This window comes from Mercenaria mercenaria, chromosome 3, assembly GCF_021730395.1.
Source record: "Mercenaria mercenaria strain notata chromosome 3, MADL_Memer_1, whole genome shotgun sequence".
Taxonomy (NCBI): Eukaryota; Metazoa; Mollusca; class Bivalvia; order Venerida; family Veneridae; genus Mercenaria; species Mercenaria mercenaria.
Genome location: NC_069363.1, coordinates 88,828,277 through 88,852,467, shown reverse-complemented (window position 1 = coordinate 88,852,467; position 24,191 = coordinate 88,828,277). Strand labels below are relative to the sequence as shown.

The window sequence follows — 24,191 nt, the reverse complement described above, 5'->3', positions numbered from 1 at the left end:
CATGACTTTTAATTATGAACGAATCTCTACAATTATCATTAACCCTAATTTCTAAAATGGACTGGTCCATCATTTAATTTGAGAAATACCATTTATTATTCGAAAGGGTGTTCACAGAAAATTTACTGACCGAATAGCGAACAGTGCAGATCATGATCAGCCTGCACGGATTTGCAGAGTGCAGACCATGATCAGCCTGCACGGATTGGTCTGCACTGGTCGCAAAGCCAGAATCGTTTGCCGCAAGCAGGCTAAAGGTTAATTAATTTATATGTTTAGTGAAATAAAATACTTTTGATGGGAATTTTCTACATTGGAGTAACTATTTAAAGATGATTTTTAGTGAAATATTGCAAGTGGGTATCTTTAATAGACTATTCGTATCTTCAACATTGCAATATCTAAGTACTGAATCAAGCTATCACTAATATTTTCGTCATCTAGCTTAAAACTAATATGATAATAGTCACATAATTATTTTCGTGTCCGCAAAAAAACCCATAAAAGTAAAATAAAACCCGACAGGAAACATGATGTAACCTTACTGTACAAAAAGTAAAGCAGCAGACGATTAATAATTAGACAATAGCGATGATTTATATCACTTGTCCACACCATTAACTAGCGGATAGTAGTCATTTTTCAAAAATGCTAGTTTGAAGAAATTTTCAAAATGTTTGAAAAAAAATGAAGAGATATAATATCATTATCAGTTCTGGTTCCGAGTAATGTTTACGGTACCAAAACTAGTTACTTCTTTTATAACATTTGCAAAACATCTTACCATATTAAGACTACTCTTGTGTGAACCAAATCGAGGGCTGAACGGAAAACTATCGTAATTCATACTGAATCAAGAAGTCGTTAGGACAATTTTCCGTTCAGCTTTTATTCACAGAAATAGATACACCCTGCCTACATTTATACCAGTAATGAAAAATGTGGTGTCTGGACTTTCATTTATCAATGTTAAATGATAGAAGTTTAGATTGCAGTTAAAAATGCTAAATTCACATGTCAAATTACCAGAGAATGAAAACAGAACTTTACATGAGTGTTCAATTTACAGGCAGCTCAGCACAGTTTCATAAGTGCCAATTTGCTATGATTTATGCAAAATTAAATATCTGCCTCTCCTTAGTCTAAATATATTAATGAATACGGACCCAGCTCCTTCTGAGGCACTTTTCTGTATTTTTCCATATATACATTATATATAATCATTACTTCGCCATATTGTGGTTTACAAGATAATCGATTCACCTTTAGCCACTCGTAAGTGAAATGTTGCCAGCTGTCATCAGGCGAAAGGCACTTGAAAGCAACTGTTTGTCCTTTATTCACACTAAGGGACATTGGATCCAGCTGAACTCTCGGGTAATTATTTACTGTCACGTCCACGCTTCCTACTACCGACTTTCCGAAGTCTTCAACCTGGCAGCTAAACAGACCTAGAAATATATAAACCAATCTGTCTCTATACATAACTGCAACTACGAATGTCGAAAATAGATTGCAGTATAATTTATTACACGGTAACCGAATTTTATTCCATACAAATATTCTGGTCAAAGAAATGACCAGTTTTGCGTTCACCTTCTGTTAAACATGTATAGAGGGAAAACTAGTTTCGACTCTTTTGTAAAATTGGTCGCTTGTTTCAAAGTCAATTGTCAGTTTTATTACAAAATAAACCCCCTTCAACGGCTCCCGCTTATACCACATTTAGGCATGATCACCTTTACACACTGAACAGAAGTTCGAATAATAAATCGAGTTATATTGTTAGAAATTCTAGGTGTAAATGTGATCATGTCCGAGTGTGGCGTACACCTTGTCATTTGAAAGTGTGGCTTATTTTTGTAAATATATTCAAGAATTGACTTTGAAACAAACCGTAAGTTAAAACTGACAATACATCCTATACATGTTAAAGACCTTGCATAAAAGTACGTTCTCTAATTGAATATCTTGATCTTTATTGTAAGTGTGACGCGGTCTATATTAAAATGAGAAAGGAAGAGGATCTACAGATATGAAACTGTTTATATTTAGAACAGAAAGGAACATCTAATGTTTTCGCATTCCACTACACACCTTGATCTACAGGCATGAAACTTTCTACATTTAGAACAGAAAGGAACATCTCCATACCTTAATCTATAGGCATGACTCTTTCTATATTTTGAAAGGAAAGGAACATAATTTATCGTGTTCTCTGATTACATACCTTGATCTATAGGCATGACGCTGTCTATATTTAGAACAGAAAGGAACATTCCATGAACAGTGTGGGGGACGATTGTTTCCCATGCATTCCTCAATGTAAGACTAGTATCAACTCGGACATTGTCCTTGAACCAACGAAACTTCATCTTACTTGACCCTTTGGCTGCGCACACCAGAGTTAGCATCTTTCCTCGAAGTGTTGGGTGTGGGTCGTAATTCATAATTTCCGACAACATAAGTTCTGTTTATAAAAAGTGTAACATAACACTTTCTCACTAAAGATTTTCTATGCAATTAATGAAAGCTTTTGATAAAAGAGAAAGAACATAAACATTATACCTATAAAAATGAAGCACTCCTCTTCGGTAGCTTTATCATAATTTAAACTTTATCTTTAAGCCGATATATCATTTCTAAGATTTAACGACGTAAATAAAATGTTTTAAAAATATTCAAGGAAACTACGTAAGCCACACAGAGCAATTCTATAGCAGAACAGCTGTCACAACTTTATATCTGAAATAACCTGAATCTGAAAATAACCTGAAACAAAGGGGGAAATAAAAAAAGATCGACATATTTGTCGATACGAGAAAGAAGGATTTTCTTTTTTGAAATTCCTCAACTGAGAACAAAACACGCCAATCGCGAGTAAAAAAATGTTTATATTTATTATAATGTTAAACACAGCTCTTTCCGAACGTAAAATGTTTTCAAATGTATTCGTCCCATGAACAATAATATCGTCGACTATAACGTACTGCAGTCGAATTTCGTTCGCTCGAACTTTGCGGGACCTGAAAAACTTGTACGAGTTAATGGTTAATCGAACCATCAAACAATACACGTTATAGAAGGAGTTTGCAAAGGCCTGAGGACAAGTTCGAGCGAAGGGTGGTATTCAAATCATTTAAGTTCGAGTGAACGAAGTTCGACTGTAGATTAAGATAACATGTTAATTACTGGTTAAATCCATTTATTTATTTGATTATTTATTTACAGAAAAAAATTTTTACCTGGATTACTTTCATACTTAGGCACAGTCTGTTTTAACCGGTACCCAGCAAGGTCACCCAGATCGGTGAGGGATTTCAAAGCATCTTTTACCGAATTCACTTCGGATACCAAACAATTAAAGTGGAATTCCAGAACTGTTGTTTCAGTAGAATTTCTGTTGGCAAAAAAAATCCATTGACTATTTAAAATCTAGCTGTCTTAAACAAAATAGAAGACTAGGATAAGCGCTAAAAATCTGAACGATATTCAAATACGCTATATAGCTACAAGGTATAGGTCCACTGTCTGGTGTGTTGCATGTCTGTTGTTGATCTGATTATAAAATACACCGAAATTTGCGCCTTCTCTTGGCTTAGTGGACGCTACCGGAGAACCGTTCCGTTTACATAAAAATATAACTTTTACTTTTCAAAGGCAATCAGACACACCAAAGCGTGATCTTTTTTGAAATAACATGGTGTAACTAGACACTATTTTTCGTGTAAACTTACAATATGCAAATTGTATATTGTAAATGAAGTTTGATATAGGGTTAAGAATACCAGTTACACTGTATAAGTGTAAAAGTATCAAGAACTATAAAATAACCAATAATTAGTAAAAAGATACTCTCGCATAATGGTTTGTCTTTAAACAATCCATATAAATGATAGAGTTACATTTACTGTGTACGCAATAAATAGGAGGTAGTTGGAAACCGTACATTTGCTAATTTACCACGATAAGTTGATGTACTATATTTCAATCAAACATTTTTATCATCATTCATGAGACATATTGGACCAATTTTAGTGTTCTGATACTTTAGGCTAAAATGTTGTATTATGAGCAAAGCTATACTTTTTGTCAAAATATGCAGAGACAAATCTTGAAACTGATTTATTCTAATGGTTTCGATACAGCTCAAACTGGGCTTCCCTTGGTTATTCTGTTTCCACTGCAGACAGTCACACTGACTGAACTAAACATAACCCTGTTAGTCCCGTTGGAAACAGCACACTTAGGGTACAACGTTATATGCATACATCTAAGAAGAAAACGTTCTATGAAGTGTTTGCTTACACCAGATGAAAACATTACCTTTAATTCTCATGTTATCTTACACTTATTTATGATTTTAGATTTATCTTTGTGATACCGTGGTAAGTTACACTATGTAGACAGAGATAAGCATTCTTTTTCATGAAAACAGATTCACCAAAAAGGGTTGATGCTAGGCTGTCATTCATTTTGGTATCATTGAAAATTATTTGTTTAAAGTGAATATAAACTTCCTTTTACCTAAATCCATGGATTTCTAAGTCCGACACAGTTTTGATGCCATTTGACTTCAACCTTTCACGAATCTGTAAATAGAGACCATTGATATAATTATACTTCATTACTTTTTTTTCACGCAGATTTTAACTTATGAATATTTTACTTGAACACTTAGTGTAAGACTCAGAATATTCGATTAATAACTGTTATCGCTTTCGTGAATGATGCAACGGTGAATAATGTATGATACGCCTCGGCTAAACCTAACAAATTGCTAGCATTTTAATAGATACTGGCATGGTACGTTATATTATACCACGACCCAATTTGTTTTCCTACAAACAACGGATAAAATTGTATGTAATTCTGCAAGAAAATCATTCTGTACGTAACACTTATTACGGTACGTCGTACCGTCAAACGTTATAGCGGCGTGCTGGGAAAGAAACCCAAATAAAACAGGCAAATATTTGGTAGATGTCGTGAAAAATGTGTCCCAAACAGTGATGATATCTTGAATAAAATATTGCTTTAAGTGTTCAATACGTAATATTACATCACTTTTGTTTTCATGACATACTCGTATATTTCAATAAATGGGATATTTTTTTTAGACAATAAGAGCATCCCTCCTTTAACTTTTTTTTTTCATTATTATTAAAATCATATTTACTTACGATTTAGACAGACAGATCAGGTTACCCTAGGATCCTAGAAAGGTTAACCCAGAGTTAGAGAGATCACAGGAGAAAAATATCTTTTGACCCAGTTACATCAATAATTCAGAAGTATGTCAACGCGCCATAACTTATTCAATCATTTTTTATCACCTGTTGCCACGATACGAAGTGGAAGCAAATGAATATTTTAAATTGAAACATTTGTTAAGGCTATTATTAAAATGCTCCAATCTATAAAAAAGGAAATATCAATTTAAAAAAAGAGGAGATATAAATCTTTGTAATTTGTTTTATTCATTGCGAGTGTTTGAGATTGATATTGCAGCTAAGGCTTTTAAAGACTCTTCATTTGTATAAGAGTATAGCAAATGTGACAAATGAGCTCGGATATAGTATTAACACGGTTGTCCTAAAACTAGGTTACAATGCAACAGAAATAGTATTTGTGGGATTCAGAAAATTTTCAAAACCAAACAAAAACACAGAACAAACAAAACAAAATATTACAAAACAAAACCAAAAAAAAAGAAAAAAAGAAAAGAAAAAGAAAACCCGACCTACTATGGCAAAACCTACTCTTATTTAGTCAATCGTTCGTAGGATCTCGAAAGTCAGTTTACATATTTAAAGACATAATTATGAGTTTCTCTCAGAATGTTTTAACTGTATTCTGGAGGATAAAGCATCGAAGCACCCAAAGTGTCAACAAATGAACTAAAGCAAAATCAGAATGCTATACAGAAAAGTTTTACTAAAATTTTAACTTTTTTGGACAATCTGTGGACAAAACTATACTTAGCCCGTTTTAGGAATATTTCGTTTAATATTTAATGTTTCACCATATAATACATCTGGCCATGCTTCTAATTAAACAATACTTCTTAACCTAATCATGCTGGACACGATTCATTTTGTCCTTGCGAACAGTGCATATCATGATCAGCCTGTACATCCGTGCAGTCTGATCAAGATCTGCACTGTTCGCCAATCAAGTCAGTATCTCTTTGATAAATACCCCTTTTAACAGTCAATGGTATTATTATTATTATACCAGATTTGTTGAGCACCCTTTTCATATGGAATATACGTTCAAAGGCGCTTTACAATTAAACATGTGACACATCGCAGATATGTTGGAAAATAACAAAACATGACATATGCAATCACAAAACTGAAACTGAACAATTTGATTAAACGCCTTTTTTATAAATGATATATTCAATGGCGTTGTACATAATAATAAGAAATAATGGTTATTACAACAATATCATAAATGAACAATGATAATATTTACAGCCTTATTGTAACAAACAGCCATGACCGCACCCCCACCCTTGAGGTCGTTTTACCCCTATTGCCAATACCAGTGCTTTAAACATCTGGTACGCCCAGACGGGCTGCATATAGTGATTCAACCTCCCGGTAAATGGTGCCATCATGTACTGTATTAGATAGAAATACCACACACTTCAAGTGAAACTCAAGTCTTGCGAAAAACACACACATAGAACGTCATAACCCTTAAAATGTGACATGATGAAATAAAAGCTGGATTGTCAATTTAGTTAATTACATGATGAATTGTACAGTTAAGAGATCTTCGTCAGCGACGAATGACTTGCCGTAGTTCTGTATTACAAAAATAACAATGGCATATTTATTATGGGTAGAAACAGTCACAGCTGGTATCTATGTGTTGTAGAAAATTTTGAAAAGGTGTGTTTTGAGAGCTCTTTTGAATGAATCAAGTGATGAATCTTTTCTGAGATTGTCAGGGAGAGAGTTCCATAGTTTTGCGGCTGCAACCCTGTATTGCCGAAATTAAAAGATGGACAAGTTCATTATAGAAATTTAGCAGGGTAAGGGTTAAAACTATAAAAAATGCAATTTCAAAGCTCTCGAGGAATGGATTACACATGTTCTGAATGCATCCGCAATGACCAATGGTACATGTTGAATCCAAATGACAGACAAAACAAGAGCAGGATTTAAGGTTCTCCATGGCTTAGAATCAATTCTATGGACACATGGAAGAAACTGATCTAATAAAATATTCTTCTAACATGGCTCGATTTAATTGCCAGTTAAACAAAGAAGAAGTTCAAACGCTGTGTATTTAAGAATTTAATACTACTTTTTTGTGTGTTTAAACGAGATAAATGGGACTTCTTGAAAAGTAAAAAAATCTCAAGTTGAACTATCATTGCAACGAAATACGAATCACTGAGAAAATATATCTGTAAAGTTGAACGCCTTTCGAAGGTCTATTGCCGAACATTATTATAAATCCATCTGTTCTTGACATTGTAATTTGAGGACATTAATTTTCTACTAAATACACAAAATGCCTGGTTGTTTGAAATATTATCACTTTTTATTGCATATTTATTGAAAAAAGTCCTGTTAAACTCATTCCTTTAGAGTAGCATTCACATTATTAGACAGGTCTCTTATGGCAATGTTCTCGTAAAATAGCATGCACGGTCCAGTACAGCCATTAACTTCTCACAACGTGTACTTTTTACGGCACCGTTTCAAATTTCATTAAACGGAAATGCTCTAGATATTGTCTAGGCAAGAGAAATAATGTTATTGCCATATATCTGATTTTAAGGGTTAAATTCCTAGTTATGTAATAAAATTATCAATAGACATATGTAATGGCCCGCTTAAAAATTTCCTCAGACCGTGTTTTGGTCATCGACCCGCGGTTTCAGGCCAGTACAACAGACATCGCTGGCATGCAATTTGGGAATAATGTTCATTTACTTTTTAGTTGTTCACCATGTTTTTAAAATTATTAAATAGGGAGTTCAAATATTCCGACTATTCAAAATTTGATGTTTTGTACAACTGAATTGATAATAATGGATAATTAAAAATGATAATTAAACGATTAAATTGCACCTTTTCACACATAAGAGTGTTCAGTTCTTAAATGAGTAAAGCATTCCCAAACAGAACAGAAAAGAACGGAACAGAACAGACTTTTATTAAGACTTATACATAAGTACATCGTCTAATCACATCTTTAGACATTTTTAACATGTCACGTGTATATACATGGTAATAGTGTAACATACAAATGGAACATTTAGCCATATGATAGAGGAAATATGAATTAAACATGTACATACTTAAGATAATAATATGAAGCTAGAAGTATATAGTATGGTAACAACGTACAGAGGATGAACATATTAAGCAGAATTATTTAAAATAGCATTACGAATACATAATGCTTCCTTGACATAATTGCACAGCTTTATCAATTCAAACTTTTTATCAGAGTTTAAAAGTTGGCGGTATTTGAACACAGATGGGTGAATATAATAATAACGCTTAATGTATTTTTGTCTAATAAGAGTATAACATGGGCATATACAAACAAAATGATACTCGTCTTCAACATCAAGTTGGTTACAAAATATACAGTAAAGTTCATTACGTGGGGTATTGTTTCTTGCATATCTGCCCGTTTGGATCCTTAAATGATGAACAGACATACACAGCTTACAAAAATATAAACGATTCTTCTTTTGTAACAAACCGGCTTTATTCAAAGGGACCCTATGAACCTCGTACTTTCATCAATGTTTTCCCAATTCATAGAGACTGCAGAAATCAGTGATCAGGCATCTACACCCGTGCCTAATTCAAGAGAAGGCGGATGTAGCGTGAAAAAAATTGTTGTTTTTTAAAACATTTTTTAATACATTAACCATCTACATGTATATAATAAACATTTACGTTTTAAAAATTTACATTACCAGCTGTTGCTGATTCAATACTAGCTGATCACTGATTCGCTGATGTATTGCTGAATGCGGGCATGTGTAAGTCATTATGGTTATGAAAGTTGGCATAAAAATTATGGATTGACATTTATTAGAATTGAATCACACAAGGTGTGCAACACTACGCAATATCAGACACAAAATCTGATAAATCGTGGATATCTGATAAAACAGACCGGGGCCAATACTAAACTTAACTGAACCAATAACTATGAGAAATTAGGGCAAAAATTGGAATCAAGCATTTTATTGGTAAACTGAGGGGACCGCTACGGATTTGAAATAATGTGAATTTAAATTACACTTTTTATCTGTCCTCCGGCCTTGGCCAATACAAAATCCCTTGGAAAAGTAACATGGCCAATATGAACTCATATGTTTACAACACTATTTTTTACACAATCAAAATACGAAACATTTCTGGCATGTGCAACCGCATTTTTATAAGGCGAAATATTCATTCACACTTCAAGGAATATCAAATATTTGATACAATTCAATTTTAATAAGCACTTGTTTGAATAAAAGCAGGAACTGTTTTCTGTTGGAGTGATAAACAACAGCAGACCATTTCTGGCATGTGCAACCGCATTTTTATAAGGCGAAATATTCATTCACGCTTCAAGGAATATCAAATATTTGATACAATTCAATTTTAATAAGCACTTGTTTGAATAAAAGCAGGAACTGTTTTCTGTTGGAGTGATAAACAACACTTTAAATTAAACACCTTACACATGAGATACAGATTTACCTGATTTTTTATTTTCTCGACTTCACTTATGGATGGGATGTTAATGAACTTCTGAAATTCTAGTGACACATCAAACCGGTAACGATCTGAAAATAGTTAAAGGGTTCTTATGCATTAGACGTAAAGCCGGTCTTCTAGAAGAAAGATACATCTAGACAGTAAAAAACCGCAAAGGGAAAAGCGCCAAGGTATCGTTAACACCGCTTAAAGACAGTTCCTTATTATTATCTCTAGTGAACAAAATGGCCGAAAAGCAGATTCTGATGTTAAATTATGTGGATTTTATAAATAGAACTTGTTAACAAATGAAAAGAAAATATAATGAAAATAGTAAAAATGATTTTTTTCGGTATTCACAAAATAAACATGAAAATATTAAAAATGATTTTTTTTTTCGATGTTCACGAAATGAATAACAGAATAAATGCTATTGGCAATTTAACCATGTGTCTGTCATGAGAGCAATTCATGGATTTGCCAATCATTTCGCAACTCATAATTTCTTTTCTTAAATACACATACAGTAAAAAAAAAACATCCAAAAGGTCTAATGTAAAAAAGTTCCTGTATTCCCTATGTATGACGATAACCTAATTTTGTAAGAAAAATAATGACATACTTACGGTCCTTTTAAAATATAATTTTTTTCTGATTTTTATCTTTACCACTGTGACACATCTTTACGAAATAAGATTGACTCTAGATAGTTCAAATGGTTAAACATTACTATAATATATTTGTTTATAAGATAACATTTAGCCCATTTAGCCCATTCATGACTATGTGATATATTTTTGTTAGCATTGTTGAGTCTGCAACAGCTTTCATTTTCATTACCAAAAGGAAAAAGAGAAAACTATTTTGATAGGGAAAAGAAGTTCGAGATTAATATCAGGCAAGCTGTTTCCTTCTGTTTGAAAATGATATAAACAGTTTTTACAAACCTTTTACTTTACGCCGGTAATCGTACTATATGTAAGAAAAATACATTTTTAAAAGTCTTTCTTTGTTGGTATGACATATTTTGAATCAATACTAGACTATACAGTTTTTTTGTTCTGAAATATGTCATGCGCATGCGATCAAGATTACTGAATTCGATTAATTTGTCTTTCATTTTGCATGAACTGCTAAAAACATGTTCAATTCTTATATATACATTACATTTCCTTTCCATTTGTAAACTAGGTTTTATCATGAACTGTACATATTTAGTTATATTTAACATCAGAATTAGCCAAATGGTCATTTAGCTCACTAGATAGAACAACTGCGACATCATCTAAGGAACGTTCTCCCTGACTACACGTGGACGCCGTCAAAACAGCGGCACGTTACCACTAAGTAGCGTTATCGTAACTTTTGCGGTTCATACAGAACGAACGTTAATATTTTCAATGGAACGAAAATGGAAAATATATAGTGATGAAGGATCAATCATGTCAACACAAGACTGCTTAAAATGCTGAATTATCAACTATATTTGTAATGTGAGAATACAGAATAAGTTATTTACTCTAAAGCATAACTACAGCTATCACTAAAGGTGATGAATGTACCCCCCCCCCCCCTCCCCCCGCATGCACTGACACAGTACATTGCAATCTGACGCACACAAGATTGCATAATTATGTGGATTGTATGTATGTAGACTGTATGTATACAGTATAGTAACAAAAAACAAAGTCCCATAACTATGCAGAATATTTATCTAAAAGAATGTAACATGCACCATGCACAACTAGGGTTGGTACTGATCACTTGTGTGAAGTTTCATTAAATTGTGTGCAAGGGTTTGGTAGATTAGGCACGCACAAGATTGCATATGCAGACTGTATGTACATAGTATGTTAACAAGAAACAAAGTCCCATAACTCTGCAATATTTGTCGCTGAAAGAACCTAACATGCCCCATGCACAACTTCTGTTGTTACTAATCACTTGTGTGAAGTTTCATTATATTGTGCCAAGGGGATGAGGAGAGATGGTACGCACAAGATTGTGTCTATGTATATAGTACAGTAACAAAAAAACAAAGTCCCATAACTCTGCAAATTTTTTTTTCTAAAAGAACCTAACATGCCCCATGAACAACTACTGTTGGTACCGATCACTTGTGTGAAGTTTCATTAAATTCTGTCAAGGGGATAAGGAGAGATGGTGCGCACAAGATTGCGTCTACGGACAGACAGACAAACATCCTGAAACCAGTATACCCCCCTTACAACTTTGTTGTCGGGGGGTACAAAAATAGTAAATAGAACTATGATTAAAATAATTCTTCTATTTTCACATATAATTACCTAGTTAAAACTTCTTACCTATGGGTATGCATGTTAAGTTATCTTCATCCATACTGTAGCCGTCAGGACAATAACATTTTGGTTGTCCGGTGAAATCAATCTCGCACTCGTGGCTACATTTCAGCGTCAAACATTCTGTAACATTTACATGTCGTAATAATCACAAATAATAACATACTAATAACTTTAAAACGAGGGTAACAGACCTGGCTATAGCCAGTCTATCATATGGTCCTCTACATAAAGTTTTTTTTTTTTAATCAAGTCTTTAAAATGTAACACAGACATTCAAATGTTTTGATGAAGGGCCATAACTCCAGGTATTTTTTTTTTTTAAATCATGACGCTAAAGTCCCGATCGACTGATACATGACTTTTGCCGCACGATGCACGACCTAGCAATACATTTTTTTTTGTATACAGGAAACGCTATACACTTGCTAAGGAGACTTTAACCAACCTATATTCTTTATATATATGCAGGTCATTAAAGACGTTTTCATTTTGTGAATCCGTCAAATTTCTATTCGCGTGGGCTCGGTAGATGGAAAGAGAGAGTAATTTGAAATTATTGTAAGCTTTGCATTTTTACAAACAACAGACAAAGTCAGATTTAACATTTAAACTTTTCTACGATATGACAACAATACCAAGGTACGGAACGTGTTAAACCGGTTACTATTCTAAAGAACCCTAGCATTCAAAAAATAATTCTGTAACGAATATCTCTTGAAAACTGTTTTGAAATCATAGTTATTTTTCCAGCGGAGACTGCTGCCCCAGATACCATATTGTTTGAGTTAAAATATTATCCACTATGCCACATTCTATCAAATGCCCAACAAAACGCAATAAATTTCGGTTATTTTTCGTAAATGGATATTGATATCAATAAGCTGGTAGACCGTGAAATGACCAGGTAGGAAGACAGGGTGATTAAACATATTCTTGAAAATTCTTTTCATTACTTTTGCTGAATCAACTTATTGAACAAAAAACGTTTATAATTAATGACGAAGATTTCTTTGCCCTATTTAATTTGTCGTTTTTATTGTTGAGTTTAACATCACACCGACACAATTATAGGTCATATGGCGACTTTCTAGCGTTGGCGGAAGACCCCTGGCTAAGCATTTGGCGGCTTATCTTATCCAGACCACTAGCCTTGTTGTAAAATATTCTTTTATAAAAAATACTGTTGAGACTGTTGTCGGATTTTTTTTTTATTCCAGAAGAGCGATGTTTGACTCATCAAGCGTTGAAACAGAGAGGGAATGTCTAAATTGGAGCCAGTATAGTCATAATTATCGTTTCATGGTTGCGGAATATGTTTATTAGTAATTAACATTTGAATACTAATAAACACTAACCTGTTTAGTGTTTGAAATTAGTTTTTGTTCACAAATTTCAGCTCCGCCTACAGTATGCGACTTACCGGGTTAAGAAACGACTGGAAGTAAATGTTGATTTACCAAAAAAAAATTTCCCAATAATTTGAAAAATACTGCAATGCCATTGGACAAAAAAGTAATTTCAAACACTATGACATTTTAGAGATAATTGATAGATTTCAATGAAATAAAACATGTTCAATATGTTTAAATATTTTTTGTAACTAAACACATGAGCTGGTATTTAGCAAATTGTATTAAGAACTCGCATTTTTAAGCGACCATATTGGAAGTGCCTTGGGTGGTCGTTTGATACAATGTCTAATGTATACATATAAATCAATTAAACATAAAATGAGATCCTTGTGAGTCAAATTGCTCTTAGTTTGTGTAAAACGAGATTATTACAACACAGCTGAATCAAACGCCTCGCAAAATAGCAGCTCTACAACAACAGACTGACTGACAAACCCTAAAAAAGTCTTATAGTCATACAGCCCAGAAACTAAACATTATAGATTAAAGACAAAAACTTGAAGAGCATACAAAGAAGTATGAACAGAAAAGAAAAAACACACACACACTGATATGGCAACGGCGCGACAATATAAAAAATGTCGTTAATAACATTACAAGATTTAGAAAGCCGATATACCTCTAGCCTGAAACAGCTGGTATATAACACCTGTTTATTACTTTTATTACTGACTAATGTACCTAAAGTTCTATACGCCCTGCTTGTATTTTAATCACCTTAACCGCGAATTCGAATTCAGCCTACAGATATATGACCTCGCAGACAAAGATTTTACTAGTTAAGAATTTCAACTGCTTGACCTAAAATAAAGACTCACATACTGTATCAATGCAAAAAAAAAAAAAAGGAACAGAAAAAAAGCACTCGCATACTACATTAGTTACATTTTTATTAATATGACATCTAAAAGGTGAACGACCGATTGTCAGTTCAGCAATACGTCTTTTCACACCACAAAATCGAAATGCGACCGAGTTTTGGTCGGAAAAGATTAATATGACTTGTCAAATGGAACGAGTTTTGGTGTATACATTAATCCGTGACTTTAATTAAAATATTAAACCGATTTAACGAATAACTTTGATTATTTTTTATTATTACTAGTATATTTCTTTTTTTAACGCGTTTATTTTTAAATGTTATTTGGCACACATGGGCACGTGATGTTTATTTGTTGTTGTGGTTGTTAGAATCATTGGCTGTCCGTTGTTTGTCTTTATCACCTAATAATTCTGGACAGATTATGTATGCCAAGAAACTGCAGGTCAATTTCTATCTTGGTCCGATCGGAAAAGCTTACAGTTTAACACTCCCCGCCCCACCGGCCGCGATTTTCCTTGTATACATTTCTTGTATAATGGTACTTTGGGAGCTTCACTGCATTTAAACCAGTCAGCGGAATTGGGGCATTAAAAGAAGCCAAATCGCGCATGTACAGAGTACGCACTGTCTTTTAATTCAAATTTAAATCTGACACTTGAAAATATATTCATTTGATCATTAGATACAATTTATTGTTGCAAACGAATTTTTGTAGTGGCTATCAAATCTCGGTCGAATTTCTTCTAAGTACCAAAATGCGTTAGCAACACTTTGTGGTGTTAAAATGCTCAAAATACTTTATAACCAGTGACGCTTGATCTATAATCACAGAGGCTGTGAATTCACTTTTGCACAGGTACGCATACCTGTAGCATCCCAGTCTTTATTTCAAGAACACGGTCTGAGATGTCAAAATTCAAAACACAATTTTCACCCAATTTTGCCGTACATGTTTAAAATTGTCCTGTAAAACCTAAATCTGAATCATAATTGTTCAGAATCACTTGTAGCAAGTTCTACACCGCTGTTATTATGTAGAGAGTTTTTTCTGCACGCAAGCGTACAGTCTAATATATGCAATCTGACTAAAGTACATATCCTATAACGCTACGCATAGGATCTGAGAACGACCTATTCATTGCCTCGTTCTGACGACCCTTTCGCTAACCAATCAGAGCCTAACTTACAACATCTTGCAAATCTACCTGTAGCCTTGACTTTTGATATTTACAATTCTTATATCATAATATATCAGATAGCCGGTTAGCTCAGTCGGTAGGCCACTTGCTTTGTAAGCGAGGGGTCCCGGGTTCGAGCCCTGGAATGATTGCACATTTTTCTTACTCTCTGACATTCGAACAAGTCGTCTGATTGGATAAAATAAAAATAGCAATACTGGAAATCCAAAATATACAGAAGACGAATGTGAATGGGTCGTTTTCAGATCTTCGTTTAGAAGATCAAGTACTTAAGTCAGATTGTAATATATGTACCTCACGATTGTCTTCAAACTTGATAAAGCAAACTTCACCTTTAAACTATCTTCAAATGTAGATCAGTCGTTTCTTTAATATTTATAAATGAGCCATATCATGAGAAAACCAACATAGTGCGTATGCGACCAGCATGGATCCAGACCAGCTTGCACATCCGCGCAGTCTGGTCAGGATCCATGCTTTTCGCTAACGGTTCTCTAATTGCAATAGGCTTTGAAAGCGAACAGCATGGATCCTTACCAGACTGCGCGGATGCGCAGGCTGGTCTGGATCCATGTTGGTCGCAAACGCACTATGTTGGTTTTCTCATGGTGCGGCTCAAATGAATATTACCTTCGGGCATGGCTGTGACATTAAGGGATTCGCCTGCTGCCCTTTCACAGTAAGCACCTCCAAAGCCATCCGGGCACTCGCATTGGTTTATCAAAGAGCCAAAGAAATACCTGCAAAATTAAACAATTGAAAAAGAAAGTAAGAACAGTGATGTCATCTTTATTCAAATGAGTATATTGAGTTATTATAGTGTATACGTAATTACCAACCCATTTACATACTGGTCATGACATTTTTATGAATGTTTATTCATTCCATGGCCGAGAAGTTATGGTCACTGAATTTGAATTCCTTTTCCAAACAATGCGGGTACGGACATGCGGCGGCCACCAATCTTTTTTATGATGAGACTGGCGGTCCTCACAAGGTACCAGATTCGCGCCTGAAATTATGCCCTTAAAGCAAATGAGATTTTATTCTGTATCCTATAACTATGTCAATGTGGAGAAAAATGTAACATGTCTGTATTAATATCCATTCAGTACGATATTTAACCTTTGACATTTCACCATATAGAAACTTTTCAGAGATTAGGATTATTGTTATATGCGGATTTGTCAACTTTCAAAGAATAAAATTTAAAATTAAAAGATTAATCTGTAATGTTTACTCCGCCGACGGTAATACTGTATAATCTTTTTTAAAAAATGTGTTATTAACTGCTGACTTAATAATAGTACTTTCAGCCATGTGTTTAAATATATTTTTATCTATTTTTTTTCTGAAATTAAACCGCATTCAGTGTTAAACAACTGAATACAGTTTCTATATGATTTAATTATGAATAAAAGACAACTCTTTGACTTCATTTAATGTAGCATATTTACTACATGGTTGTACTTTATTTGTGTTCCTGTTACTGCACTAACTCTTTAACTTTCGTTGTAATTTTCTGACACAAATTTTGTTCAGGAAATCAAAACGAGTTACGAATTGTTTGTCACTCATATTTTGAAAGCCTTTTAACTCACCTTTTTTAATGCCCATCAATACCAGATTAGGAACGAATGAGGGATAAGGAACATTTATAAAGCTACGTAAAAATGATTTGTGGTCTTGGGGTTAAAGGTCACTAATCTTAATCGTTCTATATTTCATAAAAATCCCACAATTTCAGGTCTTATTTCATATGATAATCCGTACTACAAAGAAAAATATTCATTATCACGTGTTTGACGTCGCGGGAGTGAAATAAAGCCAATGCATAAAATTGATAATACACTTAGTCACCGCGAAAGTTAGTGTAATGCTTTGACGTCGACGTCGTTTTAATGTATCTGAGACGTTGGCCAAATTAACTTGCTTATAATAGTTAAAGAAAATTAAAAAAAAAAGATTCGAGCTGCGCCCTGAGAAAACCAACATAGTGGGTTTGCGACCAGCATGGATCCAGACCAGCCTGCGCATCCGCGGAGCCTGGTCAGGATTCATGCTGTTCGCTAACAGTTTCTCTAATTCCAAAGACTTTGAAAGCGGATGCGCAGGCTGGTCTGAATCCATGATGGTCGCAAAGCCACTATGTTGGTTTTCTCATGGCGCGGCTCATTTGATGTTTCGGCAGGAAAATCTAACATGTGATAAAAAGAATATTACAACTGTGACTTTAAACTATGAATTTATTAAAGTCGTTGAATAAAATTCATAAGATACTCGGCAGAGCCTCGCATTTTATTATTTTATCAAACTCGTTTAATAAATTCAATACTAATATAAAAAGACACTCATGTGATATCCAATATTTTATCTCACATATAACTTTGCTGGTGTTTGATTGTAACTGATTTAGAACCATACAAACAGCTGTTGTTTGTACATTAATTGGTCACATAGGCTTTTCTGATATTGAATATAAGTACATATAAACATTATAATCAATATTTCACCTTATTTGACATCTTACCAATACTGTGTAAAATGTTCATTTCATTAAATGCAGCGATCATCGGAAAACAACAGTTTAAACAACTGAACCCATTACAGTGAAAGCCACCATAGTGTTACACTTATACTCTTCGCCCGCACAAATTGGCATTACATGGAGCAAACATATGTTTAGATTAAGACATCATAAATAGATCCCTGTTACCCTATTTTATCAGACAGTAACTAGAAATGTGTCCATATAGGACACGAATTCCTCCGCCATGTTACGATGTTATGTTAGAACACAAATAGAAGGTATGGACTGGAAACAAAAATGACTTTACGCATTTATTTTTCCATTATAAATAATATATCAATTTCTTTAATCATTGTTCTCTAAATAAGACCTCAGCCTTTAATTAAAGAGCCTAAGTCTTACACATGCGACATATCGTCTTGTTATGGTGGTTGTGTGTGCCTCGTTATTTTAAAATCTGACAAAATGTTATCAGCCGGACACAATCTTGTACACAGACAAATATACGCACACACGCATGCACGGACTCAAGGGCAGATATAAGACCAATTTTAAAATGGAGGGGTATAACAAGCGGACGGATTTCGGATGCGTAAAAAGTCCATCTCGAGGACAGGATTTAAACCCTGACAAATTTGAAGGCCAGTCGATTCATTTCACATTGTGGTCTGGGTAACATGTGTGTTATATTATGCCAGTGATATGTCGCAATTTGCATGAACTGAAGTGGTACCGTTATCTGGCGGGTATCAATGCTGACGGCGGTCAGAAATGTTAAAACTGTTGTAAGCCGGTGATGCTTACATGTATATTGAAAGAAAAGTAACTTTTACACAGTGTTGGTAAGACATTAAATAAAATAATGGGAGTTCTTTTTTATGTTATAAAGTATCCGAAAATCCTAGGTCGCCGATTATAAAAGTTGAGTAACGAATTTGTAGGAGGTATCTTCTCAACAAAATTTTGTCTCTTTATTTCTCAAAACGTAACAACCAAACAAATAGAGCACTTTATTTCCAGCTTTCAAATCATGTCCTCATTGTCTCGATAATGAAACAATGCGTCTACTCGTATATGAATTATATACGAATCTAGGTTAGTTGGCCGTCGTGTGTAAGTTAAATATTTATATAAATAGAATGATACGCCGCAGCAGAAACAATAAATTACTGAATGATATGATCGCTTAGTATGGACATAACTGGGTAACAGTTCCAAGGGGTTTGTGCATAAACTGATTCTCATAAAGAAACGTTTGTCATTTATATATATACATGTACCTCAGTGTCGAGCGCTCGATATAATAATACTAAATGTGACACCTGTTTCCATGAAATGTTCTGTTAAGAAATATAAAAAAATCTGATATTGAGAACACTGGGATGAATACGGGAAAATCATATCATATGTGGTGAAGTTGTCCGCTATTCGATATATATATTCTATGTTTGATTAAAACGGTTAATTGTCGAAAACGGACTTTCCGCTTATTTTCCCTCAGATCGATACATTTATACTGCACTGAAGATTTCACAGGCACACTTCAACATTTCTTTTAAAAAAATACTTTTGTTATTTATTACTTTTGTAGATCCAAAAAAATAGAGAAAATATCGTAATTCCTTTTGAATGATTTGCTTCCAATATGCATGTATAATCGTGTGTTGTTTACAGATATATTTTATTTTTATTACAAAAGAAATTGATCCTATATCATTCCTACCCTTCATTATGAAAGGGACGTGCACATTGTTCTGAGAGGCCTTTAGTATTTAACTATGCAATATTTGACACAGTTCTATTTGATAATCTGTGTATGGCGTATGTTTCAGATTGATCCAACACAAAAATCGGCTGCGCCAATATGAGAAAATAGATCCAATACGGGATTTAAGTATTTTGACAGGTTAAACTGAGTGGGTGGTGTCAATACGGAGCGATTTTATACTGTTGATACAGTCTTTTCATTTTCATACCTTCGTTCAGAGAGTTACTTTTAATCATTTGCCTGGTAAAATAGAAAAAAAATCATAAAAATGTGCTACTTATAAGTTTATACAGAGGACACCCGGCTTTCTTTTGAAAGAGCTTGTTGCAAAAATCTAACTGAATTATCTGTCTGATCACTATAAATTTTGCGGAATACAAAAGTTTTACTTACTTACAAAGTCCTCCGTTTGAACACAAATTAATTCCGTTTTCTGGATCACAATAAGGCCCATACTGGCAATTTTCACCGAAGAATTTGTCAAAACATTGGCAAGAATAATTGGAAAAGTCTGCAGAAGCAATGCAGTTTCCGAGATATGAACACGTTTTAACAGAACAAGTATTTTTGATTAAATTCTCATTTTTGTCCACAACTTCGTAAGTGATGTTAAATCCATAAACATCCAGTAAATGGTCTATAACCCGTAAATGACGATTTCCAATGGACTCCACTGAAAACTGAATAAGGATATACGGTTTGTACTCCACCAAAAAAGCCAAATCGTGTTCCCAGAAAATTTGTCCCAATTCTGTACGTCCAACGTATAGGTTAATGTCTTGGTAGTGATCATATGAAGAAATGTAGATAGAGTCTTTCATAAAATTCTGGGTGAAATAAAGAACAATTTTCTTCCCCGGGTTCGGGGCGTGTATCAACCATTCGCAGTATAACGGGGTAGGATAAGGCCCCGGAAAATTCGGCGTCGATAAAACACCTTTAGGCTCTTCGTATAAACCTCCGCAATTTGTAAAAATATCTCCATGACTTTCACCAAAAACATTAGTCTTTCCAGAACATAGAAGATAGAGAAAACTTGCAAAAATTGCAAACACGTTTTCTAAGAAATTCATCTGTATTGTCCGGCAGCAAATGTAGCCTTATCTCTTATAGCGATATTTTCTCTTTCACTGTCTTTATCTATTTGTTGATAGCATCTTCACATTTTTACCACCGCTTTCTGGAAAATAAAGAAAGTAGAATAAGAAATAAATAACAATTCCTTTGTTCAGAGTAACAGATATCGCGTCGACTTTTAGCAGCCAGACTTCTCACATTGTTAGGTTTGTGTGACCCGCTCACAATATTTTCCGATGTTCAGATTATAAACAAGCTGGTACAACGCAGTTTTTTCTTCAATCGATAACCATTAAATGTTACTTTAAACTTGAATAGTGATTCTGATATACATGTAAATTTCTTTGCAACAATGTAAAGATCAATAAAATTACTTGTTATAAAACAATACCCACACGCTTTTGGATACTTATGCATCGGCACAAAGCGAGAGATTATTGAAACAAAACCAATGTCAAAATTGTATGACATATGCTCACTGAATATGCTCGTAAAGTCAGAAGAATGTACAACTAAACAATCGAATATATAAAACTCTCAACAGGAAGTGCAAGTTCATTTGACGGCAATGGTGCACATGACGTTTCATTTGAATTGCACTGCAACTATCGGAAGAATTAAGTACGGATGATAGCGTGACGGGTGATATTGTAGACTGGTGAACGGAGGTTCATGACAAATAATTCGACACCACGGACATACAAATATGGCAAAATGAATAAGATGTCCAATGTTTTCGATAAATTCTTTTGTTTTCACCTAACACTATTTTCTAACGCTACTGTAAAGAGATCTACAAGAATTTATCGAAAAAATGTCAAGAACAGCTTTTGTGTAATTTACTTGAAACGTAGTATAACATGACCATAAAAAACCGCTCAGCTTCAACATTTTTTCGTTTCCAGAATGCTTGTACATATGAATTCAATCCATGGAGAATAAATTTTCTAACGTTTTGAAATTTTGCAATATTGGCATTATGACTGCTAATTAAAATCTTGAGCTTCATTAGAACCCAGATTTATATACAGTTTCAGACGTTCACGGCTATTATAGTTAGTGTATTGTCATGCAAGACGAATGTTTAATGTTCATTGCACACTTAATTTACTTAGTAGTGTGTATTGACATGCTAGACGAATGTTTAATGTTTATTGCATAATGCCCAAAGATTATACATTGTATTTAGTGTATTGTTATGCTAGACAAGGGTTTGAGGTTTATTGGACAATGCTCGAAGACTATGTATGTCAAATTTATGTCATAGAGATATGTTTGTTATAACATGAAAATTGTTTATATAACACTTTTCTGTTCTTGTATATTGTAGATAAATGTGTAAACTGCCACAAAGTTATTTGGCGACGGACATATGTATGTTTATTCCAATAAAATATTTGACTTTTGACTTTTTTGACTTTATTAAGTGTACTATATTTAGTGTATTGTTATGCTAGACGAATGTTTGAAGTTTATTAAATAATAATGTCCAATGATCATATCTGGTGTATTTTTATGCTAGACAAGTGTTTGATGTTTATTGGATAATACTCGAAGACTATATGTGTATTGTCATGTTAGACAAATGTTTTATGTTTATTGCCCAACGCCCGAATACTTTATCTATGCATTGATACGCTAGACAAAATGTTTATTGTAATTATAATACTCGAAGACTATATCTAGTGTATTGTTATGCTTGGCAAAGGTTTATAAGGATGAACCCTCTTGCAAAACGAACATTTTTGAAAAGCTGTTTTTATTCCGCAAGTGATTGTTCACGACTTTTGCTGCCAAAATTATGCCAGAAGCAAAGAATTGCTTTACTCAAAACCTCAGCATGTGTAACAATATAAAGTGTATTGTTATAATGGACAAATGTTTGAGGTTTATTGCTCAAAGACCATATTTAGTGTAATGCCATGCTAGATAAATGTTTTGAGGTCTATATATTGTCAAACTAGAAAGGTTTGTGGTCTGTATATTGCTCAGTCATATAATTAGTGTTTTCTCTTGCTAGACAGAGCTTAAAGTTTGTGCATTGCTCAATGACTATGTTTGATGTTTTGTTGTGCTGCACACGGGCTTGAGGTCTGTTAAATTGCTCAGAAACATATCAACTGTATTGTATTAGAGGTCTGTATATTTCTTAAAGATTGTTAAGGATATTTTACTTCAATGGTATGCCTTCACTAAACAATCTTAAAATTTTGTGATTGTTTGCTTTTTTTTCAGATCCACTTTACTTGCACACTATAAGAGTTATAACTTTGCAGCATCGTATATTTATTATTATGTGGCCAATAACCATAACTTTCCTTTGCATTTTGTCAGAATTATCTTAGAAAATTCTAATTTACTAGGTTAGTTTTATTTTTTTTTGTTTAGGTCCGCTTTTCATTAATACTACAGCGTTGAAACATTATACCTTTTTCGTCATCAACAGGTGAAAAGGAAGCCTAGAACTACATCTCTTTTTTAGCATATTGCGTTATATGTTAAGTATTTACAGACGAGTGTTAGAAACTGTAGGCGGTACTCTTGTTTCCATTGTGATGAGTTTGCTGTAACTTGCTAAAATGTTATCATTATTTTCTGCAAGACAACAAAAGTAGGTCAACATTTACGTTGAAAATAAGTCTCAGGTGGTATAGGGATACTTAGCAACAGTTTTTTTCCTCAATTAATTCTACAGTTATTCTTGTGATTACATAGATAGGTGAATAGTTTTACAGTCACACTTACTGCTTTTATCTGAAATTAGATTTTCTTGATATAACTAGAATATAAGAGTGCCAAGAACTCTCGAGGGGCAGAACGTGGTTTATCGTGTCATTTACCATGCTTCAAAGGTAATATGCGCTGAAAGTGAACCAAGAGGCCCTCAGCCCGAGTGGTTAGATATCCAGGCATCTGAATTCTTAACTATTATAAATCAAACGATAAACCACCAGAATGCATTTTTTATTTTAATTCTTGCATGCTCGTTGAAATGTGTTGATAAAAGGATACTCAACTGTATTAATCTGAGTAGTATTAAACCGTACCGTACGTGACGTTAAAATGGACTCCATTAACGTTCTGTGTCACCGTTGTATATCACAGAATATACAATGCTTGGTTTACACCTTGTTTAACTGTCAGGCAAACTTGGACATGTTATTTTTTACTTATTTTGCCATTGTTATTGCATAAAGTTACAGTTTTTTCTGTAGGGTAAAACTATTATCTTAATTTGTCTGGGACGAAATAACAGATGAAGCAAAACACTACCTCGTTTGGTTAGTGTAATAAACCATCAATTTAGACAAAAACACTGTACATCGT

At 33.8% G+C, this 24,191-nt stretch overlaps 1 protein-coding gene across 2 annotated transcripts in view; it reads right to left on the bottom strand.

The window, feature by feature from the left end:
* The window catches only part of LOC123525613 (adhesion G protein-coupled receptor L2-like), a 70,093-nt gene that overhangs the window by 25,032 nt on the left and 20,870 nt on the right, over nucleotides 1-24,191 (bottom strand). For both annotated transcript variants that reach the window (XM_053539195.1, XM_053539196.1), the window contains exons 3-10: nucleotides 20,181-20,967; nucleotides 16,120-16,229; nucleotides 12,059-12,175; nucleotides 9,738-9,823; nucleotides 4,528-4,592; nucleotides 3,246-3,400; nucleotides 2,231-2,470; nucleotides 1,264-1,451 (exon numbers count right to left, since the gene is read on the bottom strand). In XM_053539195.1, the coding sequence (XP_053395170.1) occupies nucleotides 1,264-1,451; nucleotides 2,231-2,470; nucleotides 3,246-3,400; nucleotides 4,528-4,592; nucleotides 9,738-9,823; nucleotides 12,059-12,175; nucleotides 16,120-16,229; nucleotides 20,181-20,860 (1,641 nt within the window). In that variant the 5' untranslated portion in view covers nucleotides 20,861-20,967. The remainder of the gene's footprint in view (nucleotides 1-1,263; nucleotides 1,452-2,230; nucleotides 2,471-3,245; nucleotides 3,401-4,527; nucleotides 4,593-9,737; nucleotides 9,824-12,058; nucleotides 12,176-16,119; nucleotides 16,230-20,180; nucleotides 20,968-24,191) is intronic.